Source organism: Cebidichthys violaceus, unplaced genomic scaffold (assembly GCF_023349555.1).
Source record: "Cebidichthys violaceus isolate CVI_PGR_0920_01 unplaced genomic scaffold, fCebVio1.0.p SCAF_50, whole genome shotgun sequence".
NCBI classification, from domain to species: Eukaryota; Metazoa; Chordata; class Actinopteri; order Perciformes; family Stichaeidae; genus Cebidichthys; species Cebidichthys violaceus.
This window is the reverse complement of record NW_027176706.1, coordinates 1814722-1842187: the sequence shown is the minus strand read 5'-3', so window position 1 is coordinate 1842187 and position 27466 is coordinate 1814722. Positions and strand designations below refer to the sequence as shown.

General features: G+C 43.5%; 1 protein-coding gene across 2 annotated transcripts; it reads left to right on the top strand.

The window, feature by feature from the left end:
- Positions 1–25: 25 nt before the first annotated feature.
- Positions 26–27106, top strand: LOC137888027 (solute carrier family 66 member 2). Of its 2 annotated transcripts, XM_068731298.1 has the most exons (5): positions 26–738; positions 1139–1272; positions 3701–3751; positions 12936–13152; positions 24596–27106. In XM_068731298.1, exons 1-5 carry the CDS (start codon positions 536–538, stop codon positions 24804–24806), a joined length of 816 nt encoding a protein of 271 aa, XP_068587399.1. In that variant the 5' UTR covers positions 26–535; the 3' UTR covers positions 24807–27106. The 2 variants fall into 2 exon arrangements, with proteins under 2 accessions (XP_068587399.1, XP_068587400.1); XM_068731299.1 differs by lacking the exon at positions 3701–3751.
- Positions 27107–27466: the final 360 nt, after the last annotated feature.

Sequence of the window (27466 nt, the reverse complement as noted above, 5' to 3'; positions counted from 1 at the left end):
GAAAAAAAGAAGCCAACAAGCACCAAAGAAGAAGAAACACACAGATGAGCCAGTCAGTGAAGAAACTACTGTCACAATTTTGGGCGCTATCACAAAAGGAATACCATTTTTTTTACTAGTGCATTGCCTATTCCAATAGCATCTTATACAACACCAGGAACCGTTGGAGTTTCTTCTTCTTGAGTTTGGTGCAGCCTTTTCAAACAACGACAGCTAGCATCAACAGAAGTGTTGAGAAATGTGACGTAATGAGCAGATTATCGGCCGTCTGCTCCACTGCAACAAACCACCGCTGCCTTCGGTGAGCGTCGTTCTTGTCGGTACAGTAGCATATTGACGTCCCCAGTGTTTGGACTATTCTCCGATATTACTGTACCGTCTGTGTAATCCGTGTCAGGACTATGCACGAGCAACACGGATGTTACAAATCACTACAAGGAACCAAAGGGAGGATAAACACCGCGTAACAGTCTCCCTCGCGCCGGTGACGGCCAACTGACATCGCTCAACAACTTCCTCGGTGAGCAGCTGAACGATGGAGGATGAGGTGTTTGACCAGATTGTGTCCGTGTTCCACGACCTGGTGGCGTGGATCGCCGCTGCTGCCATGGTGTTCGGCGGGGTGGTGCCCTACGTGCCCCAGTACAGAGACATCCGCCGGACCCAGAACGCAGAGGGGTTCTCCACGTACGTGTGCCTGGTCCTCCTGGTGGCTAACATCCTACGGATACTCTTCAGGTAACACCATCCCCCTCCTGGCTGTTCACTCACAACAAGACCAGCTTCTGTACTTGCTTGTAATGCAAAAGTATAGCCTATAGAGTTAAGATGTTTCAGGAATCAATTCTTCTACAGATGCTGGATCCATCCATCCTTCCACTTACACAAGGGAACTGAATAGGTGGATTGGACGCATGCTGGATTAAATTATGGTTTCTAATAGTCTTAAATTGATAGGTGCATTTGATTTAATTAAACTGGAGTACTAACAAGGCGCAGGCAAAATCACACGAGTCCCTGACAAATTGATTTCCTGTATGAATATCTTCATAGGGGGTTAATAACAGTGTACAAGCTTCTGCTGAAGTTTCCTAAAAGATTTTTCTTTTTTCTTTTTTTTTTTCCTTCTCTCCGTCAGATTTGGCCGCTACTTCGAGACCCTGCTGCTGTGGCAGAGCATCATCATGATCGCCACCATGCTCATCATGCTGAACCTGTGCACCGACGTCCGCACGGCCACCGAACTCAACACCAAGAGGCGCTCCTTCATAGGTCAGAAACCCCAGCGCAGATAAAAAAAAAAAAAAAAAAAGCAACGCTTATCTGAGTTTACTTTGGCGAAAGTGTGACGCAGAGTTCAGATGTTAATGTGCTTGAAAGAGCGCGCGCGTGTGTGTGTGTGTGTGTGTGTGTGTGTGTGTGTGTGTGTGTGTGTGTGTGTGAGAGAGTATATAAATATGTGAGTGTGTTTGAGAAAGGTGTTCACAGGTCTCCTCCTCGCCTCCCTGTGTGAGTGACCACAGAGCCACTCCTTCAAAATGCTCTGTTTGCTTTTTCTTTTTCTTTTTTTTTTTGTTTGAATAATCCAGTTCAACCTGCTTGTTGCAGCAAACGAGTGAACTTTGCCACCAGTGGGATGAGTTTGTCAAGAGATGTTCGAAAACAAATTCCCCAAAGCCAGCCTTCTAAACGGGGGAAAAAACCCATCTTAATGCGTCTTAATACTTGTAAATAAACAGGTATTTCATGTATTATTGGGGTTTTTTGCTGCTATTTACAATTTTTAATTAGTCGACAGTCTAAAAACAAAGTTGATAGATGCCTAATATTATATTTGGTTGTAAGTTTAGTAGGGAAAATCTACATTTACAAGGACATCTTTTACTATTCTGTTAATACTTGGTTACAAATGAGTTAAGAATAATAATAATTGATCAAATCTGATCATTATAAGAAGTAATTGAGCTAGAGAGAAATACAGCAAAGTGCCCCCAGTTCAAAGCCCACGGCCATGTGGATCCAAGTTATTTGACACCTTGTGTCGACACTTTGGATCCTGCTTTTTCTTTATGTACATTCTTCTGCTTAACAAACGGATAAAGAGCAGGTTTTCTTAGTCGTGTGCTTCAAGCCTGCATCAGGTGTCGTTTGCGCTGCTTCCTGCTCCAGGATTGGATTTGCTTAAGTTTCGCTTCCTGTCGTCGTGGCAGTCTGATGACATGAGGACACACACACACACACACACACACACACACACTCTCGGAGAATGAGCGCTAATGTCCGTTAGCCTCAGTGTCAGATGACAAAAACAAACGTTAAATGAATCCAGTACAGAAAGCAGTTAGTCGTCTCCATTCAAAAAAAAAAAAAAAAAAAAAAAAGGGGAAAGAAGCTGAAGGCTGTAGGCCGGTCAGCCATCTTGGCAAACCAGCGTGAGTGAAGGGAAAAAAAAAGTCCAGATAGACTTCACAGCTGAGTCACAACTATGCAGTTGAGTTTTCTTCTTTCTATACGTGTTGTGTGCATTTTGTCACAATGGAACTATTTTTTGTTCGTGGAATAATGAGCACAAGTAACTGCTTTCTTTGCCGTGAATCAGATGAGACGGTTGCGGGAACAAAATCTGCCAACCAGCACCTCCCCAAAGTCCACTAATTATCAGGTTTATATAGTGTTTGTTTAACACAAGGCACAATGAAGGTGTAATGTGGTTATGTGCAGGACTATCTGTTGACCAGCAGCAGTAACGTTCTTAAAGAAAGGTGATGAAAGACACAATCCATACGCTTGAGTCTTGACTTATTGTGTTTAGAGACACCGTGCCGATTCTCTAAAACACTGTTGCTCTTTTAATTGAGAGTTTACATTGCAGGAGTGGCTCAGGTTGCATAAAAAGTTGTGCTGCGAGGTCGGCCGTTGCAGGGATTGTTATGCAGATCCAACTGTCCAAAAAAAATGACTCCGATTTTATGCAAATGTAAGCGTGTTAGCGCTAAAACTAGATTATAATGCGCAGCATATTGCCAGTAATAAACAAGTAGTTTCCCCAAAAAAAGATTATTGCTATTGCCCCAAAAACAAATTTAAATTGCCGTGACTTAATGAGCAACAAGGAGGGAAAAATCCTTCTGAATAATTAAGAATTTAACACTCCAAAAAATTAGGCTAATCTGGTGTGTGTGTGTGTGTGTGTGTGTGTGTGTGTGTGTGTGTGTGTGTGTGTGTGTGTGTGTGTGTGTGTGTGAGAGATTAACTGACAGTAGCTTGTCAAACAGCCTTAGTTTTGATTGGTGACATCGCCTTTCTTTCCAACTAAGCCCCGCCCACTTCAAACTATTAAAATGATCACCGACAAAACCTCAAATGCATAAATCTCTCGGCACACCTGCGTCTCTATGCTGGACCTCATCACTCGTAGTAAGAAGCCGATAAATGAATGTTTTCGGAGCCTCTAAGGTTCTGATCCGTTACATCAGTGTAATAACCAGTGTTGTAACTAATCTGTTGTTGTGGTATCACTATCTACTCACCATGACCTGAAATGTCACACATTACTCTGATGTCTGACGCTTCATAGCTCACCTCCTGAAGAAAACCAAAGCTCTCTTTTTCTTTTTCCTTTTTTTTTTTCTTTTTTTTTTTTTCTTTCCCTGTTTATTATTATTTTTCTCTCTTTTTATTTTTTGTTTCCCGCCCGTAGCGACAGACAATAAGGACGAGGAGATCAGAATCCTTAAGAGGCTCTTTCTGGGTACGTACAGCACTCACTGTGTCTGCCATGAAACATCAGCTGTAGTTCATCTGCCTCTCCATCTCAACACACGTGTGTGTGTGTGTGTGTGTGTGTGTGTGTGTGTGTGTGTGTGTGTGTGTGTGTGTGTGTGTGTGTGTGTGTGTGTCGTTTGCATGATGACTAACGCCATCGACACTTACGGCTCATTTCACTCCGCATGCCGTCCCGCTGCTCCTGCTGCATCCCTCACTGGCCGCCCGCTTGTGATGCTTTCAATGCACGTCGCTCCTCACGCCCTCGGTGCGGATGAAGCATCGGCTGTCATTGGAAAATCAACCCTGTGTGAACGTTGCACGTTTTCTTTTGTTCTTGAATCTGTCATTTTATATGAAACGACAGATTTAGGAAGGAACTCAAAAGCTCATCTGTTCTGACTCTCATTTAGTTCCAGAATACTAACGATATTTAGAAGCTTTTTTTTTTTTTTTTTTACTGACATCTGGTAGTTCTTCTAACGTTCTGCTTCTGTTTTTGCAGTTGGAAATGTTTTGATATTAGATCTCAAACAAAAATGTGTTTATTGTGTTTTTGTGTGTGTGTGTGTGTGTGTGTGTGTGTGTGTGTGTGTGTGTGTGTGTGTGTGTGTGTGTTTAATGGCCCTTAAACCGGTGCATGCTTATTTTTATCGTGCCCTTTTAAATGTGAATGTAAAGCATCTTTTTAATGGCTGATTTATGCAAATTGCTGTCTTCTAACAGGCTTTTTTAAAATTGTTCCTTGAACTACACTTTGGTTTCAGCACAATGCCTCCTTCTCTTATTATAGATAGGTCAGTGAATCGGTTCGGCGGGGTGAAAAGCTGCCGGTCTTTTGTGTCTGTTTCTTCCGTTAATCTATCTTTTTTTTTTTTCTTGCATTATCAAGCTTTCTGAGAAGATAATAAGGTTCATCCAACTAATAAGTAATGCCTGCTTATCCAAGCCTGATGTATATTGTTCCTCTAAGCCACAGACACTGGGTGACATGTTCCTTCATTACCAAGGAACACAGACCGTTTGTTTCCAGTCCACCGTCCTGCTGCTGGAACTCACTAGATACGTATTAATCCACGGCTGAAAATAGTCCCCAACAGATGTACCTCTCTGTCCTGATTGGCTGAAAACTACAGTGCCCAGCAGTTTTTAGGAAACTGATTACTGATTAAAAAAACAACATATATTTGTGATTTTTTTTTTTGTCGTCGATGATCAGCTTCTTGGATATTATGACTTTTTTTGGTCAAACGTAACACCTACGGGTGGCTCGGTACCGTTATCTGACACCACAGGATCTCGCTATTAGGAACTCGGTAACGAACACAAGAGAGAGATTTGATATTTGAGCGATCGCAGCCTTCTTTCCTCTGATATCACATCTGGCCGTCGGCCCAAAATGTCCAGCGCTTGGTGTTCCCTTTGACACTTTTGTGACTACTTCTATGTTTACTTTACCTTTCCTCTACTTCCCTGGGCTCTAAGGCCGCTACGCTTACACCAAAGAGATGGTTGACAAGCAACTTCTCTAAACTCCTTATTCCTCATCCTTTAGCCTTTCTTTCACCCTCTACCGGAGCGTCGCGTTTCCTCTGTACTCCGTTGTGAAGTCGCTGTCTTACAGAATGAACTGTTGCATTCGTCTGCGTTTAAAAGGTTACATAAGAGGGAAAATCACCCTGACCTTTAGCAGCAACACATCTAGTTGCTCAGTCAGACAGGTTGCCCAGGTTTAAAAGGCTCTAGGCTCTATAGTGTCAACATGTCTGCCGTGTACTTTTTCTTATACAAGAGGCTGATGCCAGTTGTACTTAAAGGAAACCGCTACAAGAATGCAAACCACGCTCAACTACTCATGCTTTTACACACGCTAGGTATGTTATGAATTAACAAAAAAAACACAAAAAGTACTTAATGCTACTGTCCCACAATGCAATGCATGAAGGAAATGTAGGCACAGCTGCACAAATAATCACACATTACACTTTCTTAAAGTTTAACTGACAGAATGAGAACATTTAAAATGTCTTCAGAATTAATTCCTCTTTGTACTAAACATGTAAAGTATATTGATTTATTCCACTGTAATAATTCTAGAAATATCAGTGTATATAGTGGTTATATTGTAGTAGTATGCGCTGTATGATTAGGACACAGTACTAGTGAAGAGAGGGCTGTTATTCCTGGTATGGACACTAGGTGGCAGTAGAATACAATACTTGTGTGACGAGAAGATGAACGCTTGGCTCGGCCGGTATATTACAAATTGTCCTCGTGGGACCGAATGTGATGGCACAACGGTTTTGGTATTGAAGTGCTGTTCTGGATGTTTTGTGGAATCATCTCAGACATCGTGGCGTTCTGCGGTTCGGTCTGTTTGCTTTGTTTTCTGGAGGAGCAGCAGGATGCCCCCCCCCCCCCCCTCCTCACTGCCGGCTCCGCCTTTTTTGTTTTTGTTTTGCCACATATTGAATCTGATCTCAACGGCCCACCATCGATCCGTGAACTCTGCCGAGCATCATTACCATCGACAGAACGCCGTGTTCTTTGATCTCCGCGCCGCTCGTGGAAAAAATAAGCCCGTTGTAGGAACTATTGATGGAAAACACCCGAGGAAGAAATCAGTTAGACACGCGGCATCACTTAAGAGGCCCGGAGCGACCGTGGCCGGTGCTTTTAAAGACGGATTTAGGATCGCACCAGACCGGTGTCGGTGTGCAGACGTCAGGTGGAACAGATCCACACTGTAGCTCTCTGCAGTGACTCACCACAGTGTTCTTTAGTCAGCAGGGCACATTCTCAACCTGTGTTCCTCTTATTGTTCCGTTGGTTCCCCTTTTTTTTTTTTTTTTTTTTTTTAATGTTCCCTTAGCCTTCATAGTAGCACCGCAGCATCATTATCACACCAGGTTACCTCCATCAGGTACCTCCATCAAACAGCTGGACGTGGACAGCACAGTGTGGCTGACTTGTAATGGCACTTCCTCTTTGCCCAAATAAGGCTGTATTATTATAGCCATGGTCGTCTGAGAACATTTTATGTAAAGGCGTTTCAAAGTGTGTAATTTTGGTAGCTGATGGTTCAGTTGCATACGGTTTCTGAAGAACACGCCTGGCCACGTCTGAGTTGCACAGCCCTATGTTGTAGACTAGTTGTATTTCGTCAGACGGAGTAAATCCCGGTGTAATAGCAGCTCAGAGTGATTTATACGGAAGACTGCCTGCTGGAATCCTTTAAGGAGATTAACAGATCAGATCATTTGTCTGTGACGGGACCAGGAACGCTGGTGATCACTCAGGTGGAGGTAAAAAGGCTTTTTGGAAGGGAAAAAAAAAACAAGATTAAATATTTGTAGGGAAAAGTTGTGACGGGTGACAGTTGGGGTACGTTTCAAACTTCACTCTTAGTTGTTTTTAAAGCCCTGACAGAGGAAACCCTGATTGAGTTAGTTGAGCAGCATATGAATGAATTTGCGTCAGGAAGCGGACCATCGGGGGGGGGGGGGGGTTCTATCCCTGCTCCAGGATTCTAAATCCTGTATGCAAACTTTTGGGGGGCGTCTGCGGTTTCAGACTCCTGGGTATAGCTCACTTGTTTGTGCTTTCATGTCAACATCCTCATTCACTCTCTGCTGGCTTCTGATCTATCAGCCGTCTGTGAACGGGGGGGGGGGGGATCTTTTGAATTCATTCCAGTCAAAACATCTCTTTTGAATTCATTCCAGTCAAAACATCGAGGTGGAATAAAAGATCTACTTTTGCTGTTTCCCTCAAGAACCGTTTGTGAAATCGTGAAAAGCATTTCACTTTACTTTTAACGTGCTGCACAGTGAAGCAGAAATGCAAAGTTGTTTTTCCAAGAGAATGCATTTTAACACTTAGTTCATGTGCTTTTTTTTTTTTTTTATACACATAAATAACCATAAAAGTGCTGCATGAATATATTCGATCATTAGGTCGCGTGGTTCTGCTGAGCTAAGCGGTAACTTTAACTACCGTGATGGTTTTCCGTTACCCACAATGCAGTTGTGAACAAGTTAAGTAACTAACCAGCAAAGCCAATAGCAACTGGTTTATTGGAATAGCATCCACAAATAATAAATACAAAAATACCACTTTTTTTTTTTTTTGTAGCCTTTCCCACAAAAAAAGTCTGATTCGCTGTGCTGGTAGTGGCGGCGCTCAAACATGAATCCACAGTTATCTTGATTATGTCACAATGATTGATTGGTCCTGAACCACAGAGATGTTCGCCTCTCAGGCGTTACAGAGGAACACGGCGGTACAAGAGATTTCCATTTCTTTCTACGGTTTGGTTCCGGCTCGTTGCTCATTCTGGTCCCACGGCGGTCTGTCGGCTTAGAATAAATCACTCCGTCCTGTAGGTGCAGTTATCTCCTCCCTAAGGATGCTTAGAGGTCCGACTTTTTAGCCTCTTTTCGTCGAAGAGACCTCGCATTTAGTCTAGGTGGCGGTGCGGAGAAGTTGCAGTGCCGTGGCTCGGCAGTGAAAGCCCCATTAGTCATTGTGAAAAAGCTCCCCTGACCGAATTTCAGACGATAAAGCTCGTCGAAATCCGAGGTTCAATTTTTTTCCCGGGCTGTTAAAATCTGTCGTTCATAATAACGTTCCTGCTTTTTGAGTGACAGCAAGCCATTATTTCAACTGCCTCCGTAGATTTCATTTTTTTTTTTTCTCCAGGGCCTAACCGAAGCTGGCAGGAAACAGTCGGTAAACAAAGCGATTTGAAAACTCAGGAGTCCGACCCGCGTCTTCCTACACGAGTACCGCAACTCTGTGGGACTTCAAAACCGAGCTGCGCACAAGACGTTTGGCCACCGCAGGGAGTCCATTGTATGCAGCTCCGGTCTGTTCCCACACAGTGATGCCGCAGATACCGGGATTTAGGAGGAGGAGGAGGAGGAGGAGGAAGAGGAGGACAGGGAGTGTGTGGCTGAGGTTAATGGTCAGTGTGGAAGTAGTGTGACACTCTGATCTGCCTACAAGATGTTGTTGTTGTTTTTCTTTTTACATCCGCTGCCGCTCAGAATTAGAGGCAGATTTGCATGCATCTTTAAAGTGTGCACACACAGGATTAAGAGATGGTGACAGCACAGCACCGGCGTGAAGGAGTGTAATCACTAAAACATGAGCCGGAAGACGAGGACCGCACAAATAATTTAAAAGCGTGTCATAATCACAATGTTGCCTCTTTTTTCTTTTTTGGTGTACTTTGCGGAATCCCTGGCCACAAAATGAAGTTGCAAAATATTTTTTTTATTTCGCCACAGAGGAAATGTAATGCATTATCCCTCCTCCTCCTCCTCCTCCTCCTCCTCCTCCTCCTCCTCCTCCTCCTCCTCGATCCACGCCCTTGACAGCAGTGACTGGGGACAAAAGTTGAGAAAATGAAAATCAAATCTTGTTGCATACGCAGTCCGTGCAATTATGTCCCCAATCATTAGCGTCACTGAGATGACATTAAGTCGTTTGTTCATTTTTAGAACAACTAAAAAGGTCTCAAGGAGTTTGAGGTTATAACATAAAATATGTAATTGGTAACATTTTGAGGAACTGGCTGATTTTACTGCACCCTGAAGGGAAAAAAAATCATACTTTATACTTAACTTTATTTATCTCAGAACAATAAAAGCTCAAAACTATGACACACGCTTTAAACAAGCTAACGTAATATGGGGTAGCAAGACCTCTTACATCAAAGTACAGCTGTAATTATTGCTAACGTTAGCTGCATTTTTATGCCTCGTGTTGCGTGTTGCATTCTGTTTTCAGGTTGTCTTTCAGGCTTTAGCAAACTTCTTCAAATTTGGCACGAACCCTCAAGGATGAACTATAATGAACCGTAATTCTAGTTTAGCTACTTGAGAGCAGAAGAGACAAGCTAACAGAAGCACAGTGAGGTTGTTTTAGCAAACTTAGCTTATTTGCACATCCAGTAAGCACGGACCAACGTTAGCATTCACTTCTGTTAGCGCTCTTCGGGGGCTTTTCATGTTCTTTTACACTGTGTAAATGTATTGAAGCTAACTTAATACATGCGTGACACTGTTGTGTGTGTGTGTGTGTGTGTGTGTGTGTGTGTGTGTGTGTGTGTGTGTGTGTGTGTGTGTGTGTGTGTGTAGCCGTGGTCTCTACTCTACAAAAGTCTGCTTAATTGGAACATACTGTTAGCTAGCTAACTAGCCAGCAGCAAAGAAAAACACAGTAAAAGTTTCCTTGTGCTCCACGCCAGCTACTACCACATTATTTGTTTGTTTTTCTCCCCGTTATACTATCCCATCTGGAGCCCAGTCGTTCCATCCCTTGGAGCCATACATTAAACGTCTCACACGTTCAAGCTGCGCATGCCTTTTTTGTTAGCAGCCCGGTTGGTGTTGAGCGCTTGCTCTATCGCCCCTGATATCCTCAGCCTCTGTGTTTGGCTGTTATCATGCAGCACCAGCCTGGTGCTAGTTGGCCCAGATTCACAGTCCTCTGCTGCCAGCAGGGGCTCCGCAGCTACAACACCTACAGAATAAACAACTATACAGTAACAGCATAACAGCGCTGGGAGGATATTCGTGTTGATTGTACTCCGAAACAGAAACCCATGCCCCCGTTATCAGCTTTTAAGAACCGTTTGCTCGCTGCTGCTGCTGCTGCTGCCGTCGCCGTCCGACATGGTTTAAGGTTTTCGCATTGAGCGCGTCGTTCGGTAGACAGAAGGCCGGGACCTGACCTCATCTGAATTGCTCTTTGAGGTTTATTCGGTTACATTTTCAGGATTCGTTGAACTCGCCTGTCAGACGGCAACAATTGGATGTGACAGTGCAAAGCCAGGTTACCTGCCGCGCGTGTTCATGTAGAAATACCATCTAAATGTCACAATCGCTCAGTTAATTCTCTAATGAAACAATATTTTATTAAATCTGAAACTGAAATGTCATACGGGCTTGCATTCATTCACTTTTGATTTGATAAAGTCTTGATAAATTGCAGGGTTTTTTTTTTATGTTATTTGGTTATGAAGTCATTCCAAACGCTGCTCCGGCATTTTATTTACTTATTTCTCTTTAGCTTTTATCTACTGTATAGGCCCCCTTCTCTGGAGGCCTATACAGTGCAGTGCTTAGATGTGCCTCTTAGATAAAGAGAAACCTCATTTAAACGTGATTAAACAAATCGGCTCTATTGCATTCGAGGATTGTAGAAATCTCATTTGCGTTACAGCAGAGAAGAAACGGCTTTCGCTCTCTCAGCCGTGATTAGATTTTCGTGATAAACTCTTTCGGAGTCCTCTGCTCTCACATTAAACCAGCAGCTACTCGGGCACTTTGTTCACATCGTTTGTACCATAACGATATGTTGAATGGGCTTTTTTTTTTCTTTTTCTTTTTTTTTTGCAGAGAAGAAATTAAGAAGTAGAGATGTCTGACGTCGCGTACTGCAGTACCTGAGGTGATCTCCGGACGGCACCGTGGTTCGATTAGCATTGCGTCGCGCCGCTTATTACAGGAAGCCGGCGTCGTTGTGCCTCAGAATTGCCATCTAATCATTTCCTTGGAGAAAGAACACACAACAAGAGGTGTCGGGGGGGGGGGGGGGGGCAGAGAGTTTTAATCATTCGTCGGTGTCCAGATTCCCACCCGGCCCATTACTGCCGCGTGGAAAACACTATAACCCGCCATCACCCTGTCCTCACACAGCCTCCCTCCCCTCCTCCTCAAGACGCTGAAGTTAAAAGGCGTCTGTACTCGCAAGGAGCTGAATGAAGTCCAAGTCGTGTGCGGTTCAGACGGCCTATTTGTGGCAGTGACATATAGTTGAAGGGGATTGTGGGAGGTGTGTGAACGTTCGCAGCTCAAGTGTGAAGTTAGTTAAAAATGTTCACAATAATAGAGTTTTTTTTTTTTCTTCCTTTTGTTAACTAGATACAGCTTTTAAAAAAAAAAAAAAAAAAAGGATTTGTAGATAATTAATTCCTCCGGTGCTGGAGGAATGAGGAGAAAAGAAAAATGTGATTACTTGCAAGTACAAAAGAGTATAGAAGTGTCTCTCAGCTTACTAACCAACCGGAAATTTAAACCACGATGTGTGTGTCGTGAATGTTTCACACACTATCAAACAAAGTCTCTAATAACAACACGCAAAGTCATTAATGAGAGTTTCAAAGCACCTTGTGACTTATGTGACTGTATGAATACATTTTACTTCACTTATACTCACTGACTACAGAATAGCATCGTAGGTGACGTCTTAAAAGGGATTTTTTTCAATATTTGATTTCTAATATTAAATCGTCTGTATTGAGCTTTTTCGTCATTCTGATTAACATTTACTTCATTACCACATTCGCTGCTGGTAAGAACTCCAAACGATTCACTATCGCGCTTCCACAACGGACCTCATAGGAAGGTCAGATTTGAAAGCAGTAGAGGCTGAGATATTCTGACTTTGGATCGTACGTTTCACACGATGCCGCCAAACGCACACGCACGCATTACACGACTCATATTCAACCTCCGGGTCTGAAAAGTGAAGCCAATGCGGAAACCGCTTTAAACCTGCATTCTTTCTAATGGCCAACAGGGGGCGACTCCTCTACTTGCAAAAAGAAGCCTCATTGTATATAAGTGCATGAGACGATGACCGCTGGATTTATTGCCACCATGTTTTTGCCTCACAGCTTTAACAGTGTGTTTTTCAGTTCATTGGAACCGCTTTGGTTGCCTTAAAACGTCTCAGTCGGTGTTCGGTGGTCACTTCTTCCTGCAGAAAAAACAAGATGGTGGACTCGAGGCTTCAAAGCAACAATGTTTGTTTTTTCGGGACGGCACTTCTGTGTTTTTTGGATGTAATGAATGTTGCGTCCTCTCGGGGCCACTAGCTACACTTTTGACTTTTTGTCTTGTTTTTCCCCCCAAAAGTCCCACTGGAATGAAACTCTTCAACTGTGATGTGTCTGAAAAAGTTATTTTTCGTCTCAACGAGGAACAACATTACTGTTTCATGTCTTTTACTTTTTTTACAGGATCTGTGCACATCAATTACCGTCTCTGTTAGTCTGCCAGTATTGGCCAGCTGGTTGAGAACCGCACTCCCTGGAGGAGGTAGTAGTCATCCACGATATCCATTTCTGTTGTCTCATTTGTGATTTACCTGCTATTCAGACTTCGACTGGAGCTACTTCTGGCTGTGGAGTCGCTTCTTGGACTACATGCAGTGCGTGCTGGCCTTCACGCTGACGGCGGCCTACGTCACCTACCTCTTCCTGGACTCGGTGCTGTTCGTGGAGACCCTGGGCTTCCTGGCCGTCTTCACCGAAGCGATGCTGGGCACCCCGCAGCTCTACTGCAATTATCAGAACAAGTCCACAGAGGGCATGAGGTACGGACTCAGTACTGATTAGAAAAATTCAACAGCTCTGAGCTCAACTGACACCAACTGGGCAGCGGGGAGTGAATATATTATATTTCTCACATCTGTGAATTATGAAATGGCGTAAATTACAAGCACACGAAACAAGGACGACGTAACTTCACGATTTATTCTGATTTGGCTTTAGCAGCAGTCGAGTTTCAACCAAAGGCTGCTCTACATTGTCAGCGTCTCGGTGCGATCCAGGACCACCCTTTTTTAAAAGAAAGCGGTCTCCTCTTTTCCTCTCACGATTGTCAACTCTCATGTCTTGGAGAGCTCAAAACTCCCACGGTGTAAAAACACACGGTTGAGCGCTGACAAGTCGCCTTCTTTTCCTTCAACTAGTTGGGCTGCCGAGTATAATTTAACAGTCAAGATTGAAATCAAAACAAAGCGTGTTGCATCCCCGATTAATGATAATGTCTCTTTGTCCTGAAGAGTGCTGTTTTTATTGATGAGCGCCACTTCCATCGCGGGGCGTCTCTGTGTTGTACTGGAAGCGCACGCTCGTGAGCAACGCCCTCCGGATCATGTTGTCTCACATACGATTATTAACACCGACGCACGCTCATTAAGTATTTCTGGCACCTGTCGAACGAGAAGCGAGGACGGCGCTGCTGACAGCTATTTATTAACGCCGACGTGACAATTAACCCTCTGAAAATCAATATGATAATGAGGTGTTCTGTCTTGCCCGTATCTACTGCTAATGTGTCGTTTTAGGTCGTTAATGTTGATTTGCATCAAATCTCGGGCTGTAATTAGGGGGCGTTTTTTTAAAGCATGTACAGTTTCAAAAATCTATTCCGTGCTGTAGTCGAGCCCTAAAAAAGTGCTTTTTAAAAACAGTCGTCGCAGGATTGTACGGAGAAGGCGAATATTTATGGGAATATCTCTGATCAGCTTCCCTGCTCGACGTTTTGTTCAGCTCCCCGGTGAGGAGATCAGCTCCAGGTGTGTGTCTCTTCTCCCACACCTGATCTCCAATGCTCTCGCGAGGGAGGGAGCGGGTGGAGTCCAGTCAATGAACAAGGCAGGCGCGAGACGTGAACGGATCAACAAAAGAACCCAACGGCGCCGCGGATTTAGAATCAGATACGGGGTCAAAGAAATGCCACGAAGACAAATAGTGAAGTTGAAACTGACAATGTATTTAAAGACTTGCGAGTCCACACACAGTCCTGATTAAAAGCTTTCTGGCTGTGCATGTCCTGCCTCAGAGCACTGCCCCCCCCCCCCCCCCCCCCCCCCTCCTCCTCGCTCTCTCTGCTGGTTGGCTTTCTGCAGCCGACAGATAACGGCGCTCCAGCAGAGCTGCCTGTCCACTTAACCGGCCATGACAGCTCCCACGCTGGGCTTTCCATACCCTCTCTGTCCCATGCTTTATTTATTTTAGATTTCTTTGTCTCCCCCCCCCCGACACTGTCTACAGTATGGCCCCACAGAAGGAGTTCACCCTTGGTTACTCTTATTAGTCTGATGGATTTCATGATTTTCTTTTTTTGTGATTAGTGTATCTGACTTTCGACATTACAGCCCTAGAAATACATTTCTACAAACCCCCAGACAACGGTTGCAAGCATGCTGGTTGAACATAACGATGTCTATAAACATAACTTTTTTTTCTTCTTGTGGTTGCAGTGCATTCTGGTCTATTCAGCTGCTGTAGAAGCAGAAATGGGTGTGCGTGCCACTTCCGCGATCGATTTCTTCCCGTCTGATTGTTGAAGCTTGTAGGAGAAAAAAAAAAGCACTTTTATTCTGAAATCCTTTCAACAAAACCTAATAATTGCTATTGACGTTTTAGAAAAGAGCTCGACAATGTACTGCTGTCAAACCCCAAGCGTAGGAAGTATCCCGTCGTCTGTATTTGACCAGTAACCCATGGGGATTAACCGAACAACAAAAAAAACCTACAATGGATGCAGCCCAACAAACTCGCATTGTTTCAAAAATGTAGTCCGTCAATAATAATGGCAATGACGCAAGCAGTTTTCCCCACAAAGCAGGACACAGGAACGTTTTGTCCTTCTAGCTCTATTGCTCTCTTGCGAAAGTTAAAGCTGATCCTCTGTAAAAACAAATTCCCAAAAATGTGGTAGAGCTTCACTGACAAATTCGAAGCTTCATTCACAACATTGACATTCAAATTTTTGTTAAATGAATCAAAAAGTAGAGTGAGTGCGGGTATTAATACACCTTGTCCCACACATCACTGCTGCTTAGGATAGTTTAAGACTTGTGTGATCCAAACTTTTCCAATAACTCCAGAGCGTTGCTAAGTCCAAATGTATTAAAAAAAAATACATAGATGTAATCATTTCCATATTTTACACCATGTCTTTATTTCATGAAATGTTCTGAAATGTTAACGTTTAGCCATACAGCATCATAAATAACATTTATATAACTACAGCAAAATAATATTTTTACATTAAATGAAATGCGGATGAATCCGTTCCTCTGAATCCATCGTGCTGAGGTAGGCGATCGTGATCCTGCATGGGTCCGCCGTTCCCATGCAGGAAAATAAATCATAGCATGTGAATACATTGAATGGCTATTACAGAAAAAATTCAGATCATAAGAATTCCAGTGATAAACATACAATATTGTGATGCTCTAATAAAGGTACTGCAGTATGTTTTACCTAATCTGATATAGACATTTTCATTTTATGCGCCATGTGGGATTTTAAGGCCAAAAATGAGGAATATATTATTCCCTATTTTGCAAATTTGAAACTTGTGAAATGTAGCCAAATTGATCGTAAAGCACTACAATACCCCGGAGGAGGTATATATGGTCCACCGAGTCTCCGGACATCTTCTTTTGTCTCAACCTGCAACATGTGCTGCCAGCCAGCAGCCGGCTGCAGTAAAAGCTGTCAGAGGAGGCCGAGGACGCTGTCATTTCTACTTCTGTTTACCGCTCGTGTCCTCTCTCGTCCCTCTGTTCACAACCTGTTGAGTCTGGAAGGCTGTTGCTAGGTTACTTTACCTCCTCACTCCGTTCAAGGTTTCTGTGTGTGTGTGTGTGTGTGTGTGTGTGTGTGTATGCGTGTGCGTGGAAGAGGAAGCAAAAACCTTTTTTTAAAGTGCGGATGTCTTGCTTTCGAAGTGCAATTTTTTTTAAAAGCAAAAAAGAAGCGTTTTAGCTGAGGTGTGGGCTCCGGATCAGGGTTGTGTTCGTGGCGAGGGGAACGTTCACAGCGAGCGTCAGGGATTTAATGGATTTAATGTTTTGTGAGGACGAATAAGCACACGTGCATTTTTTGCAAAGACGGAAACAAACAGACAGGAGAAGTAAAGCAGAGTGCTCTTTCCCGTAAGTGCATGGAACAAAAAGAAAAGCGACCGATAAATCTATGTTCGAGATCACATATGGTGCTGCGCACTACAAAGACAGTCCGTGTGGACCGCATACCGCCTCCTAAGTAGTGATTTAGTACGCCAGTACCAGCAGACTGCTCTCACCGGACGTCACCGGTCCGAGTTACAGGCGACAGAAAATTGTGAACATTACCACTTCCTCTCAATTTAATATTTTAAGGGATATTAAAATGAGGAGATATTTTTCTGTTTTGAGACTGTTTTCTTCAGTACATTATAAATGTGACCTCATAACTCGCCGTCATTGTTTTATTCAACCAGTTAACCTTCCTCGCAGTCCGCCATTGGACAGGCTGAAGAGCCGCAATGCATTCTGGGGGGGGGGGGGGGGGGTTTAAGTCTCTTTAAATCTGCATCCGGAGCATTTCTCGCGTACACACAAAAGATCCACACACGCTGCAGTTTATTATGAATGGTAGGTAAATATGCGATTTAAAAAAAAAAAACACAGCCTCAGATCCCACGCAAGCGCGTACATGTGTGGAAAAAAACACCCTCCTCCCAGTTAATGGGCCCAGCTCCGACTGGAGACGCATTCATAACAAATGTCCAAACTACTTCCAGCGCTTTCTACGCCCTCCCAAGTAGGCAGAGGGGATGCAGCCGGAGCAGCGTGAAAGTTGGCAGCAGAGTGAGTCATATTGGATGTGGACACACACCAGCATACTTTTTTTTAATATTGAAGTATGGATAGAGTTCGGGGGCTCCGGTGAGGAGGAGTCCTGCGTTGGAGGCGTCGGTCCCTTGAGGACGTGGCTGAAGCTACTCGGCGTTCGTCCGAAGCTAATTGACCCCCCCCCCCCCAGGTTCTCCGTTAGCCTCACTGATGCCGCTCGACGCCGCTAACGCCTCTGTTACCATAATGGGTCCCTGGAGGTTTGCTTCACTGCGATGATAGGTAGTAGAATAGAGAACTCTTTTCTCTATTCTACCGCTATGTTTACCGCTCTAAAGTCTCGGTGATCTTTAAAACAAGGAGTCATTGCTAATTAACAACCGGGAACTTTGCCAACTTGACACCTCACCAGACGACGATATGCCGACGCAGAAGACTTAGAAATAAAGAAACGGCGCAGTGGCTGTAATGCAGTGTACAGCTACTCGTAGTATTATAAGTATGAAAAGGAACAAAGTAAGTTCACACTGTTGTATGGTGATGTCACGACCCCTGTTTGGACGCTCAGCTTTCTATAGTCTTGGACAAAGCAACAGAAGTTAGATATATTCTATTATTGCTTGTATTTTGAATTGTCGATGTTGTTGTTTTTTTTACAAGAGAAACTACTTGAGGATAACTTACTGACTAGTTAGTTAGTTAGTTAGTTACTAACTGAACACTAGCTCAGGTAATGTTGACTGAGGTTGCATGGAGTGTTAACTTCCCCCAAAATCCAGATAAGAGCAGCTGATTTATTCCCATTCAGGACACTGAGAGCTTCTTCTTCCACACTGATAATATTTAAAGAAAGTGTTGTGGATGTGCTCCTCCTGTCTCAGCTCGTTTGTGTATTCTCTTTGGCTCCGAATAATCTTTTTGATTTCTTTTTTTAGTTTTTGTTCATTGTTTATCCTCTCCTTTCCACCAGTTGTCAACATTTCACCCGTATTTGAACTGAAAAACAGCTTTTTAGTTTTGCACACTGCCCGAGGGCCCTTTCTTTCTTTCTTTCTTTCTTTCTTTCTTTCTTTCGTAGACGCTGGTGATCACACTGCACTCTGATGCAGTTATCAAACCCAAACCAGCTCACTTACACACTCACTGTTAGCACAGACCTCTGGTCTGGGGGGGATGACAGGGTTTTGTGTTAAAAAAAAAAAGTTAGTCAGGCCGCAACTATTATTAGACGGTCCCCAGACTGGAGAGCCAGAGGTTCGTGCCGGTTCTGAACAGCATGCCATAAAGCAAAACAAAAAAAAAAACACTCGCAGACAAACATGAAACATGAAACATGGAGATGGTGACATGCAGACAGCCAAGGGCCGCCTTAAAAGGCTCGTGGCGTTGAGCTGCATCCCAGTATGCTAGATAAGAGCGCCAGAGAGCCTTATTTAGCCGGGCGGGCTGCTGGTCCACACACACACACACACACACACACACACACACACACACACACACACACACACACACACACACACACAGAGCCACGTGCTGGGATAGAGTTGTATTGACTACCGATGCCGCTGGGCCCCCATCACCCCTGTGGCCCGAAACGCGTGGCGCTGCCGTGTGCAGCCGGGCTGTAGAACGGAGCAGCTCCGGCTCCCTGCATGCAGATCAATGCAGCTGCAGAACCTTTTGGATCGTCCGCCCCAAAAACCCCTCCCTCCCTTCCCTCCCTCCCTTCCCTCCCTCCGTCTGCTCGCATCACTCGGAGCGCTGCTTCCTCTCGCTCACGATACGACAGTTAATCAATTCGTCTCCGTTCGTTTAGGGGGACATTTTTAGGCGACGTCTAAGCGAAGTCTTTATCGGGGAAACGTCTGCCTGCGCTTTTTGTATGCGATGCGTTTTGTCTCGCAAAACTAATTTCATATCATTCATTAACTGCGAGGGAGCGATAGAAATGATGCAGGCGAGGGCCGCAAAAGCCGTTATCATTAATGTGGGATCCACTCTCGTAAAGCAAAGTGAGTTGTTATAGGAAACTCAACGCAAGTGCGACTAAACCGCCTCGTCCACAAAATGATAACGCTCTTACGGCCCAGACAATTGGAACGAGTAAGAGCGAATGCACAGCGAGCATCGAACCTCAGCAAATATTTGCACGGTGACATATTGTTTTCATTCGATATCCCCGGTGTGTGTGTGTGTGTGTGTGTGTGTGTGTGTGTGTGTGTGTGTGTGTGTGTGCGTGTGTGTGAAAAGATAGATCGTCAGGGTAACCCGCCGCCATCCAGTGACACACTTCCTCCTTTAAAGTCACATGTTTGTCCAGTGTCTTAAAACAAGACTGGAATGTTTTCTGTTTGAGTTGCGTTTTGAGTTGTGCTCGTAAATGCCGATGGTGGAAAAAGCTGAAAATGTGAAAAAAAAATATTACAATACGACATTCACACTTGGCTGAGGTGGGAATGTTGTTTTATCGATAGAAGCAAAATGCGACAAAGTGTGATAGATAGATAGATAGATAGATAGTAACTTTATTGATCCCGCGAGGGGAAATTATTTTGTTACAAGCAGCAATAGGTCACAGGTAAAAAAATCTTAATATTATATATAAAGAAAAATACAAGAAAAATACACATGTCACAATATATACAAGTATAATATAGTAAAGATGTTATATACAAAATGCACACTATATACACAGTGAATAGAACAGAATAATATTAAATCAACTAAATAAACAGTAGTGCAGAGGTTTAACGATTTGATTTGTCCCGAGGTGATTTATTGTACAGTCTTATAGCAGTAGGCAGGAATGTTCTCCTGTACCTGTCCTTATGACAGCGGAGCTGGATCATTCTGTTGGAGAAAGCGCTCCGCTGTCCCTGCAGTAGGCGGTGGAGAGGGTGGTCCTGGTTATCCAACATGGATGATAGTTTCTTCAGTGTCCTCCTCTCCACCACCTGTTCCAGACTGTCCAGTTTACAGCCGATGATGGAGCCGGCCTTCTTAACCAGTTTGTTAAGTGTCTAGAATCACACTTAGACAATAAATCATGACATACATGAAGCGTGTGAATTAAACGTCCGCTGAAGCTTCGGCCTCAAGCGAGACACGAGAAAGAGCAGCAGATGAGCGATGAGGAGTCTGTAACGTTCCTCAAATGAATGCATGAAACAAACAGAAATGCCATATTTCCACATCTTGGCACTCCTTTAACTACACCGTCTTGTAAGCCCCTCCCCCTCTGCAATGCTATACTACCACCTGACCGGAGACTTGGTGCCATAAACTGTTTATCTTGATGAACCGACTCCTAGTTTTCCCGTAACAGTAGCGGACTGGAGTTTTCTTTATCAACGAGAGCAAATTCTGTGTTAAAACAGTGAAGGCTTTCAATTTGGGATATGCAGCTTTATTACTTAATTATGTTACGCCCAAATAATTTCCCTCTGAAGTCCATAGTGATTCTCCCGGTAAGTGTTTTTAGTTAGTGCATTATGATTCAGTGCATTAAAGCTGCAGAGAGACGATAAGAAACGTCACAGCACAGACTTCACGAAGTCCGTTTAGTACGAAAAAAATAACTCTTTATTAAATGATGTATTATTACGTCACTTTGTCCAGCTTACTAACAGTTACAGCTATATAAAGAGGTTCACGGTATGTAACAGAATTATGGAAATATCTTCTTCTTATTAGTTACTAATTAGTTATTACATGTTTACAGCCAGCAGCTACCAGGTGTAGCTGTTAACATACAGCCTATTAAGATGAGTTCACACGTGATGATGTGATGTTATAAAATATGAAGTCAATAACGTTAGCTAGGTTAGCATAATCTCATATGTCCCACTCTCTCTGAACTGTATTTGATACTAAACCCCCCCCCCCCCCAAAAAAAAATACATATATCTCCTGTTTACACTTAAGAATTAACTTTAATATCTTTGTTCCCTAAAGCAGTTTTCTTTCTATAAAAAGCAACAATGACAAGGTGTTGACATGACTTATGGGGTATTTAAGGGAACTTACAATTTTATAGTAGGTGATGTAAAAAAAAAAAAAAAAAAAAAAAAGACGAAAAGTCCAAAAAATGATTTCACAGCAGTTAACTGTAAAACCTGTAATGTTTGGTTTGCTACAAAGCAACTAGTAAACTAGTGAGTATTACTAAGAACTTAAACCAAACAACCTGGTAGAACTTCTACTGTAGAAATTGTGACATCTTGTCAATATTACAGTCTTTCTCCTATTTTTTATTTTTTTTTTTCTTATTTAACCCTGAACCCGTTCCAAAATGGCAACGCATTCGCCGTGTCTTAAAATAGCCTCGACATAAACACGCCGTGTGCTTTAACCTTCGATGTGTCTCCATGTACTCAAAGCAACGCAAACAAAGCCAGCGTTTCTATTCGGTGCATCTATTAGTCCCCCTTCTAGCAATCGTCTGGTCCAGTGTGCGGCTCTACTTCTCCACCGCCGTCTCCTCCGTCCAGAGCTCAGCGGGCTTTCTCTCCTCCTCCCTTCTTTTATATTTGTCTTGGAGAAGGCGATAAATGAGTCGCCAGACATGTTCCCCCCCCCTCCCCCCTTATTCCCCCGGCCCTCCCCCGCGTTACCTCTTGTTAGGGAACGAGCGGAGGCATTGATCAAACACGTATACCGTGCCTCTTTCATCATCACCTGCAGAGATATACATTGTCGCAACGCAGACAGCAGCAGGAGGAGGAGGAGGAGGAGGAGGAGAGGGAGAAAAGAGAGTGGGGACGGAGGATCTCTTTCCACAGAGATAACAAGATCCTTACTGAGGAAGAAGAGTGCGAGGACAGGGGGGGGGGGAGGCAAATGCAAACAGGTATAGAGAGGCGAAGGAGCTGGTGGGAAGATGAATGGACAAGCAGAAAGAGAGAAGTGCTGTTGAGAGTGGGTTTATGAAGAAAAAAAAAAAGAAAAAAGTATGTGAAAATGGAAGCTAGAGGGGACATTCAGAGATGCTGCAGGGAAAGAAAATAAGAAAGGAGTATGAGGGAAAACAGCAAGGTTTGCAGAAATTGGCCTGACAAATGAAAAAAGGGCTAAGGTGAAGCTGGATGCATGAATAATGCAAGAGGGGTTTTTTTTTGTGCAAAGCTTTGCCCCGACAATGGCTGAAAGACAGACAGTTGGGGTTACACTCTGCTCTGCTGGGGGGGGGGGGGACACTAGATTACCTCTCATCCGTCTTTTTTACATCTGTTAAAAGGCTTACAGAAAGACAAGAGACTCGTCCTGTTCCCTTCACCGTCATACAAAATACATATATTTGTGTGTTGCAGCGTTGTTGGTTTCCCCCAAACCGTACGATAACAGCCCCAGACTAAACGGACGAGGACAGGGCTGTCGATTTGAATTTCATTTTAGGAGCATTTAAAGATGACATGAAAACACCTCATGTCTTTTCCAGCACAGTTACCACAGGTAGTATTTAATATGCGAACCCAAAGAGATGTCGCCGATTATTTACTCCCTCTGCTAACCATCATGCATCGTGTTTTCTTGCATGGCTGATAACACTGGGGATGAAACACACCATATAAATTTAAGGAGCAAAAAAGCCCACAAAGCCTTTTTCAAATAGTGCTGACCAGCCAACCTGACACGCTTCAGTGAAAGGGACTTCAGGTGTCTCAGCTCGCGTTGGTACTGTTGTAGGCAGGTTGCACATCTGAAGACTCCTGTATGTGTGCACAGAGGGGGGAGGGGGGGGGGGGGGGGTGCGTTGTAGACACAGTGCTTGCTCAGTCCTTTTTTCTTTGCCAGCGTTGCCTACATGTATCCCTGCCTCAAGCAAAACGCTTCTGAAAAAAATAAATATCTACAGCGCTCTGCAGAAGTGGAGATGTGTGTTGATGTTGTTATAAACTGGTGTTGGGAAAACACCCTTAACCATTTAAGGGCTTTTAGAGCCGATGCACCTACATTCCCCCCCTCCCCCATTATGTCTATTTCTGGAGAGTCTGACATGTGTAGAAAGTTTTGTGTTTGGACCCTGGTGGTGGTGGTGGTGGTGGTTGGGGCTTCGTTCTTTTCCTATGTTTCTTCTACCTTCGTTAGACTTCCTTTTCAACCTCAGTAGTTGAGTTCACATTGTTCCTCGGTGCCAGCGAGAGGACAAAGCGTACGCTTAAAGGAGCTCTCTGCCGTCTCAAACCACAGTGGACATTTTTTTTTTCCTCATTTAACTCATTCCATGGATTGTCTCATGGGCACACGTCGGCTCGTTGTGCACCGGAAACGCTCTTATGAGCTTTATTGAGAAACGGGCCACAGGATGTCGAGTTGATGAGAAAATTTGCGCCCTGAGAAGATTCATTTTCAATTTCCCATGTTTGTTATTTCGGCAAATTAGCTTGTCTCGTCTTGGCTGAGCTGTTAGTGCTGTCCCCGTTTCCTGTTCTCATTAACATGTGCTCTTGGTAACCAAATATAATTTAGACGGCAAAATGATGTGTTTAATGTCTATTTAAGATGCATTAAAGAGAAGATGGGAATGCCAAGTGGAAATGTTTGGAACCACATGAATCATTTCTGTGAAATATAGAGATTATGCAATAATTTGTGAAATAAATACAATTATTAGAGACCAACTCTATAAAATACATGTAATCATTCTTATTGTCAGAATTGTTTGTTGAGCTTTAACGTTGAGTTCATTTTTATCCATTTAAAGATTGTTTTGAAATATAGCTTTCCAAAAATGTAGCCAGTTAGCTCCTGTTAGCAACATCAATCCCATTCTGAATCAAAAACTAGAGGCTTCTAAAACACAGTACACACGGCAACTAACCAGTTGTTTTATTTAGCTTAATAACAAGACTCTGCATGCTAACAACCTAGCCCGCTAACTAGCGAGGCTAGGTTGTTAGCTTGAGAAGTTTCGGTGTTAGCGGCAGCAGCTAGCGTTAGCTGGATAGCTCAGAGTTTTGATTTTATAAATGCTCGTCAGAGAACGGTACGCAGCTAAAAGAGTCTTTCTCTGTGGTCGCGCTAGCCAACACCGTATCTTCACTTTGACATTTGTGTAGCTCTGGTGTAGCTCTAGCTAACAGGAGTTTGGGTGGCTAAATGCGGTAGCAATTGTTGAGCTTCCTAGCTTAAGAGAGGCTTCAGTGATTGGCTGAACTGTGACTTTTGAGAACAACAAAAGTGTTTGAGAAAACCTGACAATCTGGAATCTGACATGAAGTTAAAGTGTCACAACAATGCCATAATATAATAAAAATATAATTTGAAACATGTTTGAAGAAGGAAGGCCAACTGTCACTGAGGACATGATGGAAATGTCACGATAATGAGTTGAGTGCTTTTCATTTTGAATAAAGTTGTACTAAAACATTCATCATCCCCTTTTCTTCCTCTTTCCTTCCAGCATCAAGATGGTGCTGATGTGGACCAGCGGCGACACCTTTAAAACCGGCTACTTCCTGCTCACCCAGGCTCCTGTGCAGTTCTGGACGTGTGGCCTGCTGCAGGTCTTAGTGGACTTCACCATCCTGTTCCAGGTTTACTACTACAGCCGCTACCCACAGAAGCCAGTGTCCCACACCGTCTCCCACACCACCAGTGCCAAAGCCCTCTGATAGCCGCTGCACGCTCCCTGAGGACGTCCACGCCCCCAAAAAACACCAGTGAGGAAGCATATTTCAGAGGAGCTGTGGACGCGTATAAACATACATGAGTACCAAAGCGCCTTGAGACGACACAGGCTACACACCCTCACCCTCTAGTATACATCAAGACACATACACACCCATAAATAAGGCATGAACAAACACACTCGAGGCATGAACAGACACTCGGCGGTGTTGACGTCTGCAGCGATACCCGAAGGACACTTCCAAACAAACTCAACCTTTTTTTTTTTTTTTTTTTTTTTTTTTTTTTCTTCCTTTTATGTATCCTCCTGACTTCTTCGCAATGCGACAGTATGCTCGTGTCTTAGAAGGCAGACTTCTGAAAGAATATATCCTTGAATCGACCTGTGCATGTGGAGAATGTTATGCACATAAATGAATACACAAAGTGCAGATGTGTGCGCCCGCAAGCTGCGCTCAAGGAAACGTGGACCAGCTTTTGTCGCCGGCTGACGATCGACGCATGGACCCTCTGCCTTAAAATCACACGGCTCGCCGCGTTGCCAGCAACATACATGTTTGAATCAAGCAAATTGATCTGAATACACAAAGTTACTGAATGTACAAAATGGTATTTGTTATTTTGTTTTCTGTTTTTCCAACACAGTGAAGAAGTGCTGGTCAGTCGACCACTTGTTGGACGGCTCTCTTGCCGTGTGCTGCGACACGCGGGATCTAATTGTAAGACTCTAGAGGCAATCCGAAGGAAAAAACATTAGAGGCCTTGATGGTGACGGAGCGATGAGATAATCAAGCTTTTGTAGAAGTCTTCTGTGTGTTAGCCGGTGTTGCTGGAAGTCAACGGTGTTCAGTGTTTGGAAGCATCACGGAGCATCGCGGTCCGGTTGTTAAAAGGCCGACGCCAAGATTTTTTTTTTATATATATACTGAAGCTGCTAATGACATTTGTACATCTTATATTTTGATCGTTTTCATTCCAAAAAAAACCGCCAAAGTAGTTGATGTGCTTTTAGACTGAACACAATTGAAGACGCAGTGAAGCAAGGACGAGTTACTCTCTGTTGAAAATGTGTTAATTTCAGCTAAATCTGGTTTACTGGAGTAAATAACAGTGCTGAGGCTAAGCATACATTGCTAGCTAGCAACAGCAGGTTTTATTTTTATTTTATTTTTTTTGGGTGGAGGGTTAAGGTCACCGTAAGTTAATTACTGGGATGTGGGAAAGCGGCGACATCTCTACAAAGATCAGACAAAGCTCAGAAATTACCGCCAAATTATCCTTTTTAGTTCACTCTTTTTAATCGATTGATCCTTCTGAATATGTTCAGCAAAATTGTATCTTCACTTCGCCATAATGTCTCAAGTTTATTATTTATATTGCAAATCCAATAACACCCCCCCCTCCCGATTGTCCCCTCCACACTACTCCACACTGTGCTGCTGCTGCTGCTGTGGGCAGGTTGTCCTCCCAATCACCATTTTTGTCTGACGAAATTAATTTCCTGTTGAGAAGGAAAGGCCGCCGCATAACACGGTGGAGACGTTGTGTGTTATTGTTGTTTTGTAATCTTTCTCCGGGGACGGGTGAAATGCCAAACCGGGAGGTGTCAGGACTGTCAGCCCGTCAGTGAACTGTGTACCAGAGCAGACCTCATTCTGTCCTAGAAACAGGGAAACTTCCCTTTTTTTGTTCCAGCGGGACGCGGCAGGAGATGCCTATAAATACACAAAAGAGCACATGGCTGCACCTTGGTTTCTTAGTTGAGGTTGTGCACTTGTTTGTGTTTGACACCTGTTTAGTCACCCTATTTATTTAGTTATCCTTGTTTTGTTTTTTTATAAATCTTAAAATGCCAGTGTAAGATAATGGATGCTTGCTGTTTGTTCAGGTCAACTTGTTGTACTCAACATGATCAAAAGAGTTTGACTATTTCATTCCATGTGTCTGTTTTTACTTCCTTTTTTTTATTATTACATTGTGTTTTGTATCATTTGATCCATTCATTTTCACATAAGAGGTATTTTCTCACATTCACTGCCATGTTATGCGTCGTCTCATCTGTGAAACCAACACCTAGTTTTGTTATTGTATACCAAAAATATAATTGCCTGTACGTTCAGTTTTTATGCCATTTTTACGACGTTACACATTGTGTTTTAAATTGTCTTTTGACGTGCCAGTTGTTCCATCTCAATAACTAGTAACATCCATCAACACTTGTTTAAAACACCCAAGTTGAGAATCCAACATGGCATCGACACACAATAAAGAGGACGCGGAGAGATTCATGAGTCGTGTTTTGTTTGTGTCGGGCCTGCAGACGTCGACCTGTTGCCCCCATCAGCGATGCAGCTCTGGCAGACATCAGTTGTCAAAGGAAGAATAAGCCAACCGACCGGTCGAGGTCCGTCTTTGGGCATAGGCCATCTAAATAGTAAGTCAATTGTAATGCGCGGGGCTCTCAAGTCGACCGCTCCACCGGTACGTAGATGAGACGGTACACAGATAATACAGCCGAGAAGCAGTAAAAATAAGTGGATTTAAAAATGTATTTTCTAAAAGTAGATCCAGATTTATGTTTGTTTTTTAAATGTATTACTGTGTCATTAACCAAGAGTGTCTCTTATACTATAGATGTGGCTTA

Coding starts and splice junctions, on each gene's coding strand:
- LOC137888027 (XM_068731298.1), top strand. CDS start 536: ATGGAGGATGAGGTGTTTGACCAGATTGTGTCCGTGTTCCACGACCTG. Junction 1,273..3,700: donor CAAGAGGCGCTCCTTCATAG/GTCAGAAACCCC, acceptor TCCCGCCCGTAG/CGACAGACAATAAGGACGAG. Junction 13,153..24,595: donor AAGTCCACAGAGGGCATGAG/GTACGGACTCAG, acceptor CTTTCCTTCCAG/CATCAAGATGGTGCTGATGT.